The following is a 17929-nucleotide window of genomic DNA, read 5'->3' on the forward strand; positions in this document are numbered from 1 at the left end:
CGCCAACAAATGAAAACACTTACCTCGCGCTCTAGTTTGGGGGGGTTGGTTTTGGTATTTTTTTGGGTTCTTATTGAAACTATTATTCAAGCAGGGGCTTTATGCCGGCTGAGACAGGGAGAGGAGACTGCCAGCGAGGGAGGGAGGGGGGGGGGAGGGGAGGGGGGTGAGAGCGGGGCAGCCTCCAGTCTCTCGTCCTGCGTCAGGAGGAAGCAGGTCAGTCCGATGCGCGTCGGTCGTCGCGCCGCTCTGTCGAGGACTCGGATGTTTGGTGTTGGTGCCATTCAGGATTCAGGGAGCCGGTGGTTGGGAGGGGTGAGGGGTGAGGGGGTGGAAAGGTGGCGGTGGTTGGGGGGGGGGGGGTGAACAGAGTTTCAAATGTGAGCCAGCAGAGAGAGAGAGAGAGAGAGAGAGAGCCCGCCAAATCAGAGGGACTTGCGCGCGCGCGTGTGTGTGTGTGTGTGTGTGTGTGTGTGTGTGTGTGTGTGTGTGTGTGTGTGTGAATGGCTTCTTCCACACAGAGAAGCATGAATGGGGCTGGAGAGACACAACTGTGAATCCGCATTCATGTCACCGGCGCACCGGGAGGAGAATAAACTGGGACGCAGCCGGAGATGCAAACCCGCATCGGCGCGAGGATTCCGGGATTCACGCGGGATCAGACGATCATCCGTGAGACGGCACGCGGGGGAGAGACCGGGCTGCAACCACCTCTATTTCTCCCTTGCCTTTCTCCCCTCTCTCCATTTCTGCCCCCCCCCCCCTCCCCCTCCGGTCTTCTTCTCCAGCAGTGTGCTATTGACCTGCATTGACGTCATTGCGTCATTAGGTATCCCTTAGAAACACTGACTTTCAAAAATAGTATCAAATTAATTCAGCTTGCAAGGAGAGAGGGGCGGAGCCTGTGGATGTTTGAGGTTGGGGGTTGTTTTTTTTCGGGGGGGGAGTAGTTATGATGGATGGGGAGGGTAATAGGTTTTAACACACACATACACACCCTTCACATCTTTTCATCACATCATCATCAAGCAGACAAAACTGGACCAGAGGTGTGTGTGTGTGTGTGTGTGTGGGGGGGGGGGGGGGGTCCTCAAATAGGTAACACAACGATGATGCAAAAACAAGAACAACAGATGAAGGTGGCGATAAAATTACCTCCAGTAATCAGGTCAAACAGGCCAGCGCGGCGCCGCCTCCCTGCATCTCTGACTCGCTGTCTCTCTACGGCTCTTCCAGTCTAAAAATACCCTCCACCTGTTGAGAACCTTTTCCCCCATTTAACCTGAGGCCAAAGGAGCAGAGCAGCGGGTAGGTGGAGCGGCGAGCGCAGGAGCTGTGACTCTGCAGGGCCGAGGACGCTACGGGCGTCTCCGTGAGGGTTTCCAGACCTGACATGACCCCTTGAACCATGGTGTCGATTAGGTTCGTTCAGAATTGAGTGGCATGTTTGCCGTCAACCTGGGGATGATTGGTGGAGACCAGACAGAGAAGGTTCTGCTCAGGTGTGGGTTCAGGTGAAATGGAAGCTGAGGAGTGTTGGGGGCGATGGGCTCTGCCTCCATGAGCTGTCCGTGGTCCTGAAACCTCCCTGCCAGCTGAGGAAGAGCCTTCTTGTTAATCATTTTGGGTAGAACAACAACTGTAACAAGCCGCTGACATCATCATCGACTGACCTGCGTGGTCACGCCGAGACGCTTCCCCGTGTTTAGACGTGTCTTTGCTGAACTGTGTGTCTGAACGAGGCGCCTGACTTTTCTGCCCCTGCACCTCCAGCTCTACCAAATTTGGTGGAAATTTGCCACATTTTTTTCCCCTTTCCAAGACCTTTGACCCCCCCCCCCCCCACGTAGAGTCAATAACAAAACAAAATGAGCGCCAACATCAGAAATCAAGTAAACAAGACGTACCTGAGGCCTCTACACAACGATTCCTGGAAATACAGACTGTTAAACTGCACGATCATCCGTGTCACACACCCTCACACACACACACACACACACACACACACACACACACACACACACACACACACACACACATAAACACATACAGATGCACACATGGCTACAATATGCACACGCGCGCGCACCCACTGGCTTCTGTTGGCCCCCTGAGTCCCACCTGTGTTCTCAGGTTTCTATCAGTCATGCGAGTTCCTTCAAACTTGGGGAGAAGTTCATTTTCAAGACGAAGTGAAAGCAAAAACCAAAAGCCAAATCCTGTTGTTCTAGACGTGATTCACTGCCGTCCATCAAGGACAACCGTGAGGTGGCACTTTGTTTGTGTTTACTTGCCTGCTGGAAGGAAGTGAAACTGCGTGTCTCTTATGTGTGATGACGAGAGGAAAATAAAAGAGGGAGGAAGAGACGCACACGGACGGAGTGAGAGAGGACGCGGCAAAAACACTTCGCCATTACGACTGAATTAGGTCTCATGATTCATCCTTTTGAGAGTTGAGAGACACAGATTTCAAATGTCACAGCATGCTGCAGCTCCTGCAGCTCCTGCAGCTCCTGCAACTCCTGCAGCTCCTGCAGCTCCTGCAGCTCCTGCAACTCCTGCAGCTCCAGCTCCAGCAGCTCCAGCTCCTGCAGCTCCAGCTCCTGCTGCAGCTTTGAGGCTGGTTGGCATTGACAATGAGGGAACCGAGTGTGTGCGTGAGCAACAACAAAAGCTGCAGAGTTTGCATCCACACCGACAAATGCACCACTGACCTGATCAAACTCGAGGGTGTAACAGGTGGCGGGTGGCGCAGGTTCACGTCCAGTGTTTGAGGAAGCTTCTGGCCCCCTGAAGGAGCTTCCAGGAGCCACCAGGAACCTCTCGTCTATCTGTGGCAGAAAGAAAAGGTTCAGGAATCAATACGTAAATCACATGATCTTTAATAGAGAACTTTGAATGAGGAAAAACAAGCCAGTGTTTATTGAAGAAAGGAAAAACACCAACAAGCGTTTCAGGTGGAAGCTGTGGGAGTCGGCGGCCGTGTGGTAGCAGGAAGGAGGAAGGTTGGACACCCACCTGGGAAGAAATGTATCATAGAAGACGTCATCAGCACCAATGGAAGTCACGCAGCATTCAGGGGTCAGTGCCAAGGCTGACGACAGTTACAGAGCCACGGAGAGAGGGAGGGAGGGAGGGAGGGAGAGATCCTGGGTGTGACTAAGACACTTCAACCATGGAAAAACAGTGTGTTGTTTTCCTTCCCTCCTCCATATCAACATAAATACAGGAGTCGCTCGGCCTGTTTGAGCGGAAATGTTCGCCTTGATAACTAAATGAAAATATGGCTCCCTCCCTCTCTACGGCCTATTGAGCCTCAACCTGCCTTGTCTTTTTTAAGCATGTCAATACAGTGATATTGCTTTCCAAAACATTTGCTTTGGGTGTACGAGGCCCCCGTCTTTTCCACTTGGATCTCCACCTCTGTGTGTGTGTGTGTGTGTGTGTGTGTGTGTGTGTGTGTGTGTGTGTGTGTGTGTGTGTGTGCGTGCGTCTGTTGTATACACACAGGTCCTTTTAATTTGTTTGATGTCCCCTCCCATCTGCCTCGTGGCTTTCCATTCCAACTCGAAGGCTGCATCTTTCTAGGAAACAGTGGGTGTTTTCATCTGATGTTTACTACCGGGCTCCAGAGACGGCCGGCGCGCACCAAAGAGACGGCGCTGAACCTGCAGAGGGCTCAACTTTCCTGCACCGAACAGAGAGGCTGCAACATTCCTGCTCCCGATGGGCTCACCTGATGATCCGAGCGCTGGGCGATTTGCTTTCTTACAAGTCAGCTCGGTTGCAAAAGGTGAATTTAAAAAAAAATGCTTGGCGTAGTTTACGACCATTAAATTTGCAGTGGTTTATTATTTCACTGCACTTTTTTCAATAAACTGTCAGCAACCCTGCCGCTGTGTCCCATTCCTCATTCATTCAGTTTTATTACCAGATGTTGGCACCAGCATCAACCTGGAACCTCCAGCGCTGGGAACAACGTTGGTACTGCAAGACCTGAAGTGACAATACTGATGTGCATCAATTTGTAGGACTGAGATTGAGAATATAACACTGGACTTTGGCTGGTATGGTGACATCAGAGCTTCGGCGCTGGCAGCAGCTGCCGGAGCTCCTTTCAGGCCTTTTGGACGATTCCGTTTTCCTTGTTTTTACAATGAATTTATTCACCAAACGGACACAAAAACGCAGCGTTTCCTGGCTAAACGAAGCCTGGGCAGGTTTGCTGGAGCACCATATTCAGCAAGTGTGTACACAGGGATGGCTGGCCGGGTTTTGTTTGAATTTCAAGCCCAGATTAAGGAACCTTGCGCCCTCTCCTCCCTCCCTCCCTCCCTTCCCCCTATTTATTTTTCCATCTCTCCTGCCTAAATGATGTCAATGGAAGCAGAGTGTGCTATTTATAGAACAACCCACCACACACACACACACACACACACACAGCACCTTCATCACTTACATAGCCCACCCAAACCCCACCCCCTCCCCCTCCCCCGCCCCCTCCCACCCTACATCCTTAGCATCACATGCTTGGTTGGGAACTCTGCTGCACACAATAAACCACCCCAGGAGAAGAATCTGCATGAACAGAGACGCTGAATATTTATAAACGGCTTTGTCACATGTGCCCCCCCTCCCAACACACACGCCCCTCCCTCCTCTCTAATGTCTATGTGTACTGTATGCTTTACGTGCTTGGTTATTGCCCGTGCAACCGTACTTCCCTCAGTAGCTGAGAGAGGGGGGGAGAGGGGGGGCAGAAAAAGAGAGAGAGAGAGAGAGAGAGAGAGAGAGAGGGAACCCATTGAGAGCAGTGATGCGCCCCCTGCCTTCTTCTGCTGCTGCTGCTGCTCTTCATTCACTCACTTCACGCAGATCATTTATTCATTCATCACTTTCTGCCACTCTATCCCTCTCACTCATTCACTCACTCACTCATTCATTCACACATTTTCTCCCTCAGAGTCTGTGAATGGCCAGAGTCACCGGTTCTGTTGGTGCAGAACTGGATCTGGGTCTGGTTTGGTTTGACAGGCGTTGGTGCCGGTGCATGTATAAAGGGGTTGGGGGGTCATCGAACATGCCAAGTCTCAGGGGACACCAGAGTACACAGTGTTCCCTGGGTATGAGTTTTGGGAGATCTGTGCATAGACCAAATAACATCCCTCCTCCCTCCCTCCCTCCTCCCTCCCTCCCTCCCTCTCCCTCTCTCTCTCTCTCTCTCTCTCTACGCCTCGTTCTGTCTCTTGACATTCACATGCTAGATTACGTAACATAGTTGGGGTGGGGGCGTGTGTGGGGGGTTGCGTGTTTAAAGCCTCCTTCAATCACAAATAAATGCACGGTTTGCTGCACAAGCGTCTTCGATTGAGAAGAACTCACGAGTTCTTTTTCTTGTTTTTTTTTTTAGCCTGCCTTCTATTTCTGAAAGGCAGCCGTGATGTAAAAAAAAAAAAAAAACAGACCCCCCACCAGCACCCCCCCCACCCAACTGAAAAAAATAAGACCTTCATGCACTCTTGTGATTCAGAAAATTTCAAACCTTCATCCTGAGAGTCGTGAACAGAACCATCACCAAGGTTTATCAGCAGTGCACGTTACTGGGGGTCTACCTGTGTGTGTGTGTGTGTGTGTGTGTGTGTGTGTGTGTGTGTGTGTGTGTGTGTGTGAGAGAGAGAGGGACAGAGAGAGTGTGTGCGTGTGAGTGGGGGGGGGGGTGATAATTACAAAATACAAATACAGAGAATCATTTCTTCCAGAGAGCCTTGTTCTGGAAATAGCAACACGTTTCTTCATGAAGCAGTTTGGTCGTGTGTGCGCGTGTGTGTGCAGTGTACATCCGTATTTACAGCTACGCCGTGCACCTCCACCGCGGTCACACACGTGCAGCAGCAGCTCCTCTGCTCCTGCTGAAGTTGACATGTTAACACTCACTGGCTGCTATATTTAGCGCAGCCTCGCGGTGCTGTTACTATTCCCAGCACCGCGCGCGAGGGGGCGGACGGTGCGCATTGTGTGTGTGTATATACATACACACACAAATTATAAGTTTTCACTACTCATTTATTTTCCAGGATTCAGCCTGTTTGTGACCTCATAGGTTCATAATTTCAAATATGGGGAGGGGGTGGGTTGGAGCTCAGCAGCACCACGGTCAGCTCTCCGTTCCTCCACCACGAACATCCAACTAAACACTCCAGAACCGACGACTCTGCTGGGAGGAGCAGCGCGAGGGTGCAAACGCAGCCGACTGGCTGGTGCGGGGGTGGGGGTGGGGTGGGAACATTCTCGTAAAAGTTGCGGTTGAATCAATAATTCTGACACATTCGACAGAGAGGGAGAATTCTGGGGTCGCGGGTGAGGAACCGCAGCAGCTTCAGGGGCTCTGCGGAGACTCGGGCCTTGAACCCCCCCATGGCGGTAGTGAGGCGCCTTCGGCTCCAGCTGTGTTTCAGTTCCCTCCTGCGTTGAGATTTTACATATTGATATGCTAATATGATGTATTGTCACCGCAGATGGACTGACGGGTCTATTTGCACTGAGATCTGACGAGATTAATGACACGTCTGACTCGTGAAACGCAGCCGGGCCTCCCGCGCCTCCCCTCCTGGAAACACCGAGCTACGAGCACCAGTTCCCCGGGACGGTGACGGGACTCATCGTCTCATTTCATTTCAAAAGTCAGGTGATTCACCCGCCAGTGTCTAACCAACTTTACCGTGGCTTTTTTTAATTTTTATTTTTTCCAACAAAATGGCAGCAGTGAACGCAGCACCGGGTGACGTGAACTCCAACAGCAGCACCACTACAACCCTGGAAAAAGACGGCTCTAAACTGCTGCACACGCGCACTAAACCAGCAACTAAACTGGTGAAATGTGAAGGCTCCAGTACGCTGGGTGCGGTGCGGTGCGGTGCGGTGCGGGGGGGGGGGGGGGTAATAAAGTGAGGAAACCCACCGAGTTCCACCAAGTGCTTCAGGACTATTGATTTACCTTCACTTCCACCTCTCACATGGACTCGTACAGTCGCTCCTTCCTTCTTTCTCTCTTTCTCTTCTCCGAGGGTCGTCTTCGCTTCTGCCGCTGCTGCCGCCCACTCCTCCTCCACCACTTGATTATTTTCAGCTCTGCAGTGTGTGTGTGTGTGTGTGTGTGTGTGTGTGTGTGTGCGTGTGGCACTGGCTGGCTGGAAGACTGGCGGGCTGGTTTGGGAAATACCTGGTCACGATCAATGAAGAGAGAGGTTTAGTTTTATATCTCGGTTGCTTACCGCCCCCTGCTGGTCTAAAACCAGAAGTTAAAGTCAGACCTTAAACGCACCACGGCGCCTGTGTGCCAACAAGACTACAGCACCAAAACAACGAGAGAGAAACGCACCCCTGCGACTAAGCAGGAGGAGATGCTGAGGTGTTAAAGGGTCGTTTAAACAATTCAACAACAAACACACCGGGCGGCTTCCAGGAACTGAGTCACGACACAGAGATGATGATGATGGTGATGGTGATGAGGTGGAGGTTCTCCGTCTCTGCCTCGCGCCTGAACCCGACCAGAAACACAAAGGGAGACAAAAAGACATCATGAAAGCTTTAAGTGACTCGTTCAGGGAGGATAAAAATAGCTCGGGTTGCTCTGGCAGGAAAACCCTGGTCTGGATCGCCCCCTAGAGGGGAGACTCTGCCAGGACCGGGGGCTTCACTCACTGCTACCGCGAACATCACGAGCTGAAACGCCTCAGCCTGCTTCAACACCTCAGCTACGCATTTTAGACAAACTCGGTTTGACTTCAACAGATCCAGACTCTGATTTCCCACCGTGAACGCGTCACGTCTTCAGGCTCAGATCCGTCTGCTTTTGTTTTTTAGGGTCAAGACCCTATGATGTTTGCTGGTTTTAATTTCTCGTCTCATTGTTGCCACCCGTCGATTGAGAAAATGTGGAGACGGAGAGCCACTCCTCCTGTGGAGCTTCCACCTACACACACACACACACACACACACACACGTGTCTTTACATGCAGACCTGCAGCACCCTCTGGGAGCTTGGTGCGCGTGCGTGTGTGCCTTCTATTTGTATGAGGACCAGTTTGGGACTTTTGGAGTGCAAGCGGGTTGTATACACACACACACACACACACACAGATCAGATCAGACCATGAGTTGGTCCTCAGATGTGGGAGGACACAGACTGCCTGGACAGACTTGGGCTGATCAGAGGACACAGTAGTAAGTTAGCGGTTTGATTTCCTCCGCTGAGCACAGGTCAGCCTGTCTTAGGTGGCGACTTGCTGATGCCATCCTGAGGTCAGATCTGAGGGCCACAGCGGCGTCCGGATGAACCCCGAGCCACAGGTTTCTCAGGTTTAAAACAAAAAGAAAGAATAAACAGCAACTGAACTGAAAACCTGAGAGTTTTAGAAAAAGTTGAGAAGCTACCGCACCTCCAGGGTCAGATGAGGGGCCCACATGAGGTCGGAGTTCAGTTTGGAGTGGCAAATTGGTGCTCAGGTTCTCATGAGTATCAGAACAAAATTGTGTGTGTGTGTGAGAGATGGGGGGGGGGGGGGGGGTGCACGATGTGAACAAAGTCGACTCCCACCATGGTGTGTAAAATAAAGTGTTCTAAATGTGGCAGCAACTATTTATAGCTCCTTCAATTATTGAGAGCCTCTTCTACTTCAAAGCAAACACACACAGGATTGATAGGTGTGTGTGTGTGTGTGTGTGTGTGTGTGTTGGGGGGCTTGATGCACTCATGCATACAGCCAAGAAGGCACGCTTCTATACGTGTGTGTATTCTAAATGTAGACACTGGATCCCGGAGCTAAAAATCCCCCCGGTGTTCACTGGTACTGTAGCGGAGCACAAATAGAACGAGGGGAGAGGGGAAGGAGCGTGGAAAGGATGAACGAGGGGGTGCAAAAGAGGAGAGAAAGGAAACTTTGGGAGAGACACACAAGGGAAGTTCTGCATTGAGGGAAAAAAGGACATTTAAGGATGTGGCGCAGCGACGTCTTGATCCGCGACCGAACTCTGCCGCCGCACGACCGGCAGCCTCACAGGATTGAGATACGGGACCACAGTTGATTCTTCCATACAAGTTTATGATAAAAATCCAATGAAACAACATCATTGATTCATACAAAGTAGCAATAATCAGCAAATCCAACTTCAGCTCAGAACATGCAAACTTCAGGGACACGCTCTCTCTCGTCATCCTCCTCAGAGCAGAACAAGTCGGACCCCATCTCTCCTCTGGGCTGCACGAGGGGGCCCAGCCCCTCAGACACTAGCTGACTGCTAATTAGCTTAGCACAATGACTGGTCGTGGGTGGGCAGGTTAGCATACCTCTGTCAACTGCCAACACCTGGAGTCCCCCGTCTACTTTGGTTCAGCCAGATCAGGCTCAGGTTAGCCTCTTCTGGCCGCGGTCACAGGCAGCAGCTGCTCTTAAGACGTCAACGAAAGTTTGAGCCGCCAAAGTTATCAAGTGCCGAGCCAAATTACTGCATCCCATTGTGAAAGTAGTTCCGGCTATGTATCCCAATCTAAAAATTACAATCTCGTAATTTAAAATTTCACGGAAAGTATTACACACAGCCTCCGTCCTGTTACAGCTGTTTTGGGTTAAGAGCTGACCTGACATCTGACTGCTGACGGTGCTACGCTAACACCCCCACTCAGTAGGCTATGCTAACTAGCAGCCCCCTGACGTGGCACAGAGGGACGAGGGCGGGGGTCTTGTCTGACTTTGGAGAGGATGGCAAAGAAATGCATTTACAAAAAAAGTTTGCATGTTCTCATGCTCTAATAAAAAAAAGAAAACAAGATTAAATAAAAAGGTAGAAAGAAATGCATTCAACAACATGTTGCAAAACAAAAGGATCATTCTTTTCGTACAACAATTGGACAAAAATATTTATCATCAGGTACAACTCGGCAGTCTTTTGTTCCACAAAAATACACTGAATTTTTTTTTGTTTCCCAAAATGAAGGTGGGGGACATTTAGGTTTGCTAGCACTATCGTCTTGGCTACGAGAAATACAGGAAGTAAATGGAAAAAATTTTGACTAGAAAAGTTGGAGTCCATCGTTGTGGATACAGGAAACCAAACACCCACCTTCCTTTCGAAGTAAAAAAAGATGTGGGGACCAGTTTAAAAAAGCAAGAGGGAAAAAAAAAACAGGGATTCGACCACATTCACACGGCGGCCATGTTCCTCCATGGTCGGCAGAACATGGCCGCCGTGTGAATGTGATCAGCAGTCTGTCTCTGTACGGCAAAGATCCTGATGTGATGCAGTTCAGTGAGCAGTGGGTAGTGGGTGGCTCTCAGTAGAGTCGGCCTCTGCTTCTGTTGCCTCTGTTTCCGAAGCCCCGCCCACGGCCGCCCCTGAAGCCCCCGCGCTGCTCTGGAGTCAGAGGGAGGTGAGAACACAACAGGTTAGCCTGGATCACCACCTGCTGGTCAGCCTTTGACTGAGCACCAGCGTTACTCCCTGTCATCAAGCATCTCCACCTCGTCCCAGTGGAAGTGACAACGAAGCCTGAAGGAGTTAAATGATGGCGCTGGTGTGAAGCGGGATTCTCTGCGTGCAGCCACTGAGGCGACATACTAGGCTGTGGTGAACTTCACCATCGTCTTCAGGAAGTGGAGCTGAATAACCGTGAGATTCAAGCAAGTTAAAGTCGGACATGTCAGCGAGGTAAACATGGGAGGTCCCTTCACGTTTGACGACTCCTGTTGTGTTGAAGTGCTGAGTCGTCAGAACGCCTTTCTTTTTTAAGTAGGTATGTTTTTCTGCTTCTGGGATTCTGATGCTGGGTGTTGGAGACCTGAGCATCACTGAACTCCCACCAGCTTCTTACATTCTTGCGAGCGACACCATCTACGGCGTGCGCCCTGATGTCATCATTAGCGTGCATTGGCCGGTGTGTCAAAGCAACCCTTGAAGCTACGGAGGCCAAATATCATTGCCTCTTGTTTCATAATCAAGTCAACTGGTCCTGAGATGCAGTGATGAACGGTTGGACAGCTGCCCATCGACCGTCTGCATGAATGAATAATGAGAGGGTGCCACCCAGGGCTTCTCACCGTAGCTAAAATTGCCAATGGAGGCGCTGTACTTGCCGCTGGGGGGGTTATAGATTTGCCGTGCATCCCGTCGTGGCTGTGGAGGAATCTGCTTTTTCATGCTGGCGCCGGGTCCCATCTCCTCACTCGATGGACGCTTGGGGCTACAAACAGAAAGCAGGCGGTGACTCGTGTGCATCGGCAGCTGCATGCGTGGGCTTTGTGTGGAGGTAAAATTGGCGAGGAGCAAACATACGCGACTGCCTCGGCCTTCTGGACGGGCTTCCAGGACAGAGTGACCGTGCTCTTGAACGACGGCGGGTTGTGGAAGAGATCCTTCACAGAGAGGAAAGGTTGAGAGACATTCTACTGAACCTGAAGGGAGGAATTTTCATGAACAGCTGCTAAAGACATGACAAGTTTGGGCTTCAAGACGACAGCCTGCTGAATCTGAACGAATCTGGGTTGTGGCCGTGCTTCCAGGCCGGCACACAGCAACCGCGATGTTACTCCCCACCTTAATGAGGACGTTGATGTTGTTTGTGATCTTCAGGGCCACCACTTTGATCTTGTTCTGTTAATACACAAAAATAAGACAACAGAACCGTGAGCACAGAAATCAACGCCCTTCACTTCACGTTCAGGTGGTCACAGAAGTCCCTGGCTATCAAGCGCCGTCACCTCCTCCGTCTTCAGGGCGTCTCCCGTCTTGCCTTGCAGTGCTACTCGCAGCTGTCGGATGTAAACCTGCAGGCCTCTGGCGAAGTACTGTAACCTGTCCAAACAAAAGACATTCAATTCCCCGTGGCAGTTTTTTTAGACAAGTGTGACTTTTCAGCAGATTGAAGTAAACCATGAAACAACAGCATCCATTTGAATAATTGCACTCAAGACTCCAACGCTCCCACACCTGATCTTGAAGTCTTTGAGGCGCTCGGCGTCCACTTTGTCCAGGAGGAAGTCTGGCAGCTTCTTGCCCAACTGGTGGAAGCTGAAGAGGAGACACTCCACGTAGCTGAACTGAAGTTTGGGCTCCTCACTCGCAGAGTTCTCTCCATTCTCCACCTCTTCTGGAGGCAGCGGCATGAACTCCTGCAGATCAGAGAAACAAAAGGTCTCATCATCATCAGCCTTCAAGAACTGAACCCCAAGGCCTCCATAGAGAGGACAGCTGGCCTACAGCCTTACATTTGAGGGGCGAACCCCCACGATCGCCGAACACAAACGTCACAGGCATCAAAGCTGCGACTTTTACTGATCTGGTTGGAGTCACCCATGTATTTACTGGTGAAACTTTAGTTCCACCCAGGTAGGCATGAACACTTCAAAGCAGGACTTCATCACTGGATCACGACACAGACGGATCCGTTCCAGCAACCACGGCGATTTCGCTTCATGATTGAATGATGTGAATCGGTAGTTAACGGTTTTTGGGTCTTATTTTGTCTTGATATTTAACAAAACAGAGCATGTTGGCGTGTCCCAGATCGCATCCTTCCATACTACATACTTCAAATTATGAGTACACTCACCTCAAAATGGAAGAAAAGTATGGATAGTTTGCGAAAATTGAGTATGCAAAAGTACCCGGATGATGCACTCAAATTGGTCAAGATATTGAGGAAGAGACTGGACACTCACCGCCCCGTTTCATCGATAAAAATGGCGGCTGACAGCTGTGGTGAGAGTTGGCCGACACTGACTTGTACAGAGCCGTCTTTACATTAAATAATGGGGACAAGTTTGAAATTCTGTGTTGACACGAGTTTGAAAAAAATCAAATGACTTGTCACCAAAATGTTTTGGTAAATAAGCTCACACAAATCAACTCTACATCCCGTTGACCTGCAGCCAGGAGGAGGACCACACGTCGTCTGCGCAGACTGCGGCCTAACGATGCGCGATGGCTGTTCATTTTGCTGTTTTACAGCTTAAAAAAAAAACAACAAAAAAGGTGGCGGTAATTAGCTGATGTGGTGCTAGCTGGTCACAAATCGGCGTTGAAGAAGACATTGCGTCATCATTTCCAGTGAGTGCGACACGCAGCGGTATCAGTTTTGGGACAGCACTGCACCCTCTAAACTCGCGCACTGTGCGATTGAGTACATAGTATGCTTAGTATCCTCAATTTGAAAATTTTAAGTACGAAGTATGGAAGTATGAGATTTGGGACACAGCATCAGTCTCTTCCACACACACACGAAGGCAGACAGCTTGTTAACTGGACTCTGATGTTGGACGCATAACGTCCAGCTATCGGGACAGGAAACGTCTGATCCTGTCCTCAAGCGCTCCTTCTTACCAGCAGCTTGGTGAACAGCATGTTGACGTTGGCCTCCAGCTTGTCCATGTCGCCGCAGTACGGACTCATCTCAGCCAGCAGCTTCAGCACCTGCACACACACACACACCTACAGCTTTGGAAATCCCCTCACACAGAGTAAAGCTCACTGCTGGTGACCGGAGCCGATACGAGACACACAGCACTCCCGGGACCCGAGGAGGACAACATCCCTCCATACTGCCCCGCTGTGAGGAGACTGAACGCATTTGTCAGGACATCAAACCAATGACCACTTGATTATTACACATCAAGACTCTGCGGTTCATAAGAAACAACAAACATCTCTCTACATCGAAGCAAAGGACAAACTATTCAAAACTGAAAGCCCGACAGCCACAAACACTGAATCGCCACCACACTGTGGGAGGAGCTGGTGACGCCAAACGCTGCAGCCGATCCAGATGACGGCAATGATTTGATCAGAAAGATAAAGAGGCAGGAAACCAACCTCTAGCTGGATGTCCAGCTCGGCCACCGGACTCGTTAGGGTGCTGAGGTTGGGCAGGACGTGTTCACAGAAGTAGGTTACAAAACGCGTGGAATGGACATTTTTCTAAAAGCGAAGAGAAAAAGAATTAATTGAAGTTGATCAGAAATCAATTACTCCGTAGAAAGATGAACCAAATGTGGCTTGTGTGAGGCGCATTTTTTGAACTCACAGAGAAGAGGGGTAGGGCCTGGCGTGTGCACTGCAGCAGGCGGTCCACGGTGTCAGGGTCAGCGGGGTTGAGCGCCTGCTCCAGGAAGGCCTGCTCCACCACCAGCTCCACCAGCTGCTGCCGCCCGTTCACGGTCTGCAGCACCCGCAAACCCGACACCAAACGCATCAGTAGCACAAACTCTTCTCCTGTCACATCCTCCAACACCTGAGGAGGAAGCAGGAAACACAAAAGCTCAGCGGGAGCAGCGTAAAGACGACAGACACATGTTACATCTTAATATTGTAAAGTAACACTTGATGGTTATCTGTCAATCAAAAGAAAAATAACCACCACTCCGCAAACCTGTCCTCCTTTTGTTATGTAGTTTGAATTCTATTCACTGTCAAGGGTCAAAGGTCAATACTACACTACATACTGACCTTCTTAGTCTCTGCAAAGACGTACTCCTCCACCTCTTTGGTCATGACGTCCTCTGGCAAAGTCTTCAGTTTGGTTGAGAGAAACTTGATGGCCCTTTCTCGCACGATGTCCTCTCCCTGCAGGATCTGAGAGAAGAGTCCCCCCAGCGTTCCTGGATCAAAAGAAACCACAGCACATTGACTCCTTAGTGTGGGACATGTTAATGAGCCACAATCCCAGAACACGTTGTGCAAGGTCAGCATGATGTTCCACACCAAGCAGTACGCACCCAGAAATGTGAACACTGCTGCTCAGTGATAACGGAGCTCAGCCTCGTTAGGAATGCTGATGCTTCCAGGGTGGTCCTACATTTGAGAGACCACTTTGTTCCGTTCATGCAGAATTCTGGATCGCTTTGAGGGAATTTCTTCATAATTGGTTCAAATGTCCACTGGGACTCAAGTATGAGCTGGAAAGATTTTGGTGGTCCAAGGTGAAGGTCAATGGCAGCTAAGCCTCCAGAGGGCAACCGACAACGATGCGGTACGAGTGATTTAGAGGATATTTCTAAACTCTTTGAATAGTTCAAAAATAGAAGATTGCTTTACTGCGGCGTTGCGCCTGCTACGACCGCAGCAGTGGACGCAGTTTGTTTCATGACACCTACCCTTGGCATCTATCTTGAAGATGGAAATAAGTGACACGTTCACTTGGTTGAATTCTGCGGTGTCATCTGAAAGCACAATCAAGAAACCAGCGGGACATTTAGACAACACACAGACTAAAATCACAACACACAATAGTGCAGTTACAGCCATTGGTAGGTCACAAAAATGAACACTGATGAAAGGCAGGCGGATCAAATAAAGAATCGGGCTTCAGTTTCTCAGAGACTCACTGAGCCGTCTGAAATAAATGACGCTGAATATGAATCCCCGCTGTCAGCAGAGTTGCCTGATATCACAAATGTGACTGGCTATTAATGTCTGCCTGGACAGTTAGCATGAGGTATTGATTACCTGTCTGAAGGAGCTGGGTGAGAATATCTGCCACCTTGAGGATGTTCTCACCGGTCGCAAACCGCGGGAGCTCCTTAATGGCCTGTCGCCGGATCTAGAGAAACACGCCGATGTTTGAATTCATTCATAAATACAAGTGTGTCCTGGTGTCTGGCTGCTCACGATCAAAGAGTAACAGGAAGAAGTAGTTTGCTGTAATAGCAAAGTTACCATCATAGAGAATGAACAAGCAGAACACGGACGTGTGTCTGTTCTATATAATTACATTATTAGGCTCAGGCACAGGGAGAACATGCAGACTCCACACAAATACACACACACACACACAGCTGCCTCCAGTCCCACTCTACCTCACGACATACATGAAGACCAACTAACAAAGCATTAATCTGGACATGTCTGCAGGTATCACGGGAGAAAATGAGTGACGCCCCCAGCTTAATTCACTCCCCTGAATGCTTTACTATCCAAATGCCATTCATGAGCACAGCGATCGGCTGCCCTGATTTGAGAGCCCCTCGTCTCACGCCTCTGGACACTCACCGACACGTCGTCATCTTCACAAAGATCAAGCTGGGCATTGATCGCTGCATCTGCCAATTCTGGAAAGCTGCTGAAAAATTTGGGAATGAACTGTGCTGCCAGGCGCTTCTCCTTGGGGCCGCCTTTCACGCCATCCAGGATCACCTGGTAGGCGTCTTTGTGCTGGAGAATGAAAAACCCGTCAACAAACCGGTCATAATACAGTGACATGCTTAACACAAATGCCGTAGTGGCAGGGGTTCAACTTTGAAAGTAGCTATAGCCAGGAGCTAAGGCAAGTAGCCCGGTGCCTACGCTAGCTACTGCTAGCCTAGCATGCTAACAACAATATTACGTAAGGAGTTAACAGTGGACGCAGCGGGAGCATTTCGCGCCTCAGCTGAACACCAGAGACGTGAATGAAACAAGTGGGAGCGGACCAGTTGGCCTGTTTACCTGGCTGAGGTTTTCCTTGGCATCTGCAAGGACCCCGTAGTTTCGATAGAGATCCTCGATAGTGACCGCCATCAGCGTGTCCGGTGCCTCACGCTCAGAGAAGACCGCCGATCAAACCACGGAGCAAAAATCCCGCTTCGTGCCGATGTTGTCCGTATAAGGCGGATGCGGCGTTGAACAAAACCGGTCTATCAATAAATAAGTAACACTAAAAGGGAAGAGGGAGACGAAATTTCGAGAAGCCCGTGAATGAAAACCCCCCACCGTCTTGTCCCCTCGCAATGTTCCCTACCGCGCTGGGCTAAAATCGCTACGGAACAATCACCATTGCGCATGCGCATGATAAGCAAATCGGTTTACACGGCATATCACACGTGACAATACTGTGCGCGAAATATGTGCGCAATAACTCGGCGCTTCCGCCGAAGCAGGCCGTGATGAAAGTCAGCATCAAGCCTGAATGCGATGAACGCTGTCTCGAAACGGAAACGTTTAAACTCTTTCCTCACAAACAGAGACTCCTTTTGGTTTCCTGTCCCCAAAGTGACTTTCAAAGAAAAGGGTGGAACAGACTTTCTACAATTCTACATTTTCATTCAGCAGACGCTTTTGCCCAAAGCGGCGTACAACACAAGCAAGAATTCAGACTTTCTTCTGTGATGCCACTTTGAATGCGGCTCATTACCAGTCACACTTTCTGCCTTCCATCAGCAAGTTCTTCTCTATTGGGCATTCATTTACAGTCCTAATTTTACACCACGTGACGCGCCATTTTGGAATAAAAGGTCCACAATGAGCAATTGAGATGATGAGGAATGGAGATCTGAGGGCATCTGTGCTGTTGCACATTTTCTGGATGATACTGGAAACATTACAACATGAGGGTCTTTGTAATAAATACCAACTCCTATGTCATGTTAAGCTTTATGACAGGATGATAAAAGCCATACCAAGTTCTTTGGTCGATGGTGAGAGAAGACATGAGGTCTCCCCTGAACTGAGACAACTCTGCATTGGAGGATTGGATTTTTGTGATTCTAACTCTTCCAACAAATTTACCAGAAATGTTCTGCTGGAAGAAGAGGAAACTGTTGCATCCGTTTGTAGTTTGCGTTCCCGGATGTTCTGTGGTCGTCTGTTTTCTGTGCTGGTTCAGTTCTATTTGTCTTTGACTGGCAATGAAGTAGCAGAACACGCAGTGAAGCGAGAGAGGTTTTAAATAAAGTGCTGAGAGAAGTTTTCTCGCATACTTTCAGATGTTTGATTTGTCTCGTAAAGGTTCTTCATGACCTCGACTCCTGACTGGTGTCTCCACAGAGGAAGGCTTTTTAATACCAGCAGTGGGTGTGGATGCTCATCAAAAGGGTTGTCACAGTGACAGAAAAGGGTTGATCAGTCAGATATCAATGATGAAGCAGAAGTTTCATTGTAATACATCCATTTTCTACTGCTTATC

The 17929-nt window shown here is 49.8% G+C and overlaps 1 protein-coding gene and 2 long non-coding RNA genes across 3 annotated transcripts in view; all 3 read right to left on the minus strand.

The window, feature by feature from the left end:
* The window catches only part of LOC147259400 (uncharacterized), a 30783-nt gene extending 30618 nt beyond the window's left edge, over positions 1-165 (minus strand). The window contains exon 1 of the long non-coding RNA XR_015117257.1: positions 24-165. This is a non-coding gene — a long non-coding RNA (uncharacterized LOC147259400). The remainder of the gene's footprint in view (positions 1-23) is intronic.
* A 2576-nt stretch (positions 166-2741) lies between these two features.
* On the minus strand, positions 2742-7076 carry LOC147259401 (uncharacterized). Its single transcript, XR_015116861.1, has 3 exons — positions 6995-7076; positions 2947-3018; positions 2742-2831 (listed from the first exon to the last, which is right to left on the minus strand). It is a non-coding gene; the product is annotated as an uncharacterized LOC147259401 (long non-coding RNA).
* Positions 7077-9086: 2010 nt separating this feature from the next.
* On the minus strand, positions 9087-16782 carry api5 (apoptosis inhibitor 5). Its single transcript, XM_086209783.1, has 14 exons — positions 16474-16782; positions 16039-16200; positions 15496-15589; positions 15144-15209; positions 14497-14648; positions 14075-14281; positions 13864-13968; positions 13375-13464; positions 11983-12164; positions 11754-11847; positions 11590-11646; positions 11329-11408; positions 11094-11236; positions 9087-10410 (listed from the first exon to the last, which is right to left on the minus strand). Exons 1-14 carry the CDS (start codon positions 16543-16545, stop codon positions 10331-10333), a joined length of 1584 nt encoding a protein of 527 aa, XP_086065909.1. The 5' UTR covers positions 16546-16782; the 3' UTR covers positions 9087-10330.
* Between the last annotated feature and the right edge of the window lie 1147 nt (positions 16783-17929).

Source organism: Aulostomus chinensis, chromosome 7, assembly GCF_037954235.1.
Source record: "Aulostomus chinensis isolate RoL2024-O1b breed Wild chromosome 7, RoL_Achi_v1.0, whole genome shotgun sequence".
Classification (NCBI taxonomy): Eukaryota; Metazoa; Chordata; class Actinopteri; order Syngnathiformes; family Aulostomidae; genus Aulostomus; species Aulostomus chinensis.

Coding starts and splice junctions, on each gene's coding strand:
- api5 (XM_086209783.1), bottom strand. CDS start 16,545: ATGGCGGTCACTATCGAGGATCTCTATCGAAACTACGGGGTCCTTGCA. Junction 15,590..16,038: donor GTGAAGATGACGACGTGTCG/GTGAGTGTCCAG, acceptor GTGTTTCTCTAG/ATCCGGCGACAGGCCATTAA. Junction 11,848..11,982: donor CTCAAAGACTTCAAGATCAG/GTGTGGGAGCGT, acceptor TTGTTTGGACAG/GTTACAGTACTTCGCCAGAG.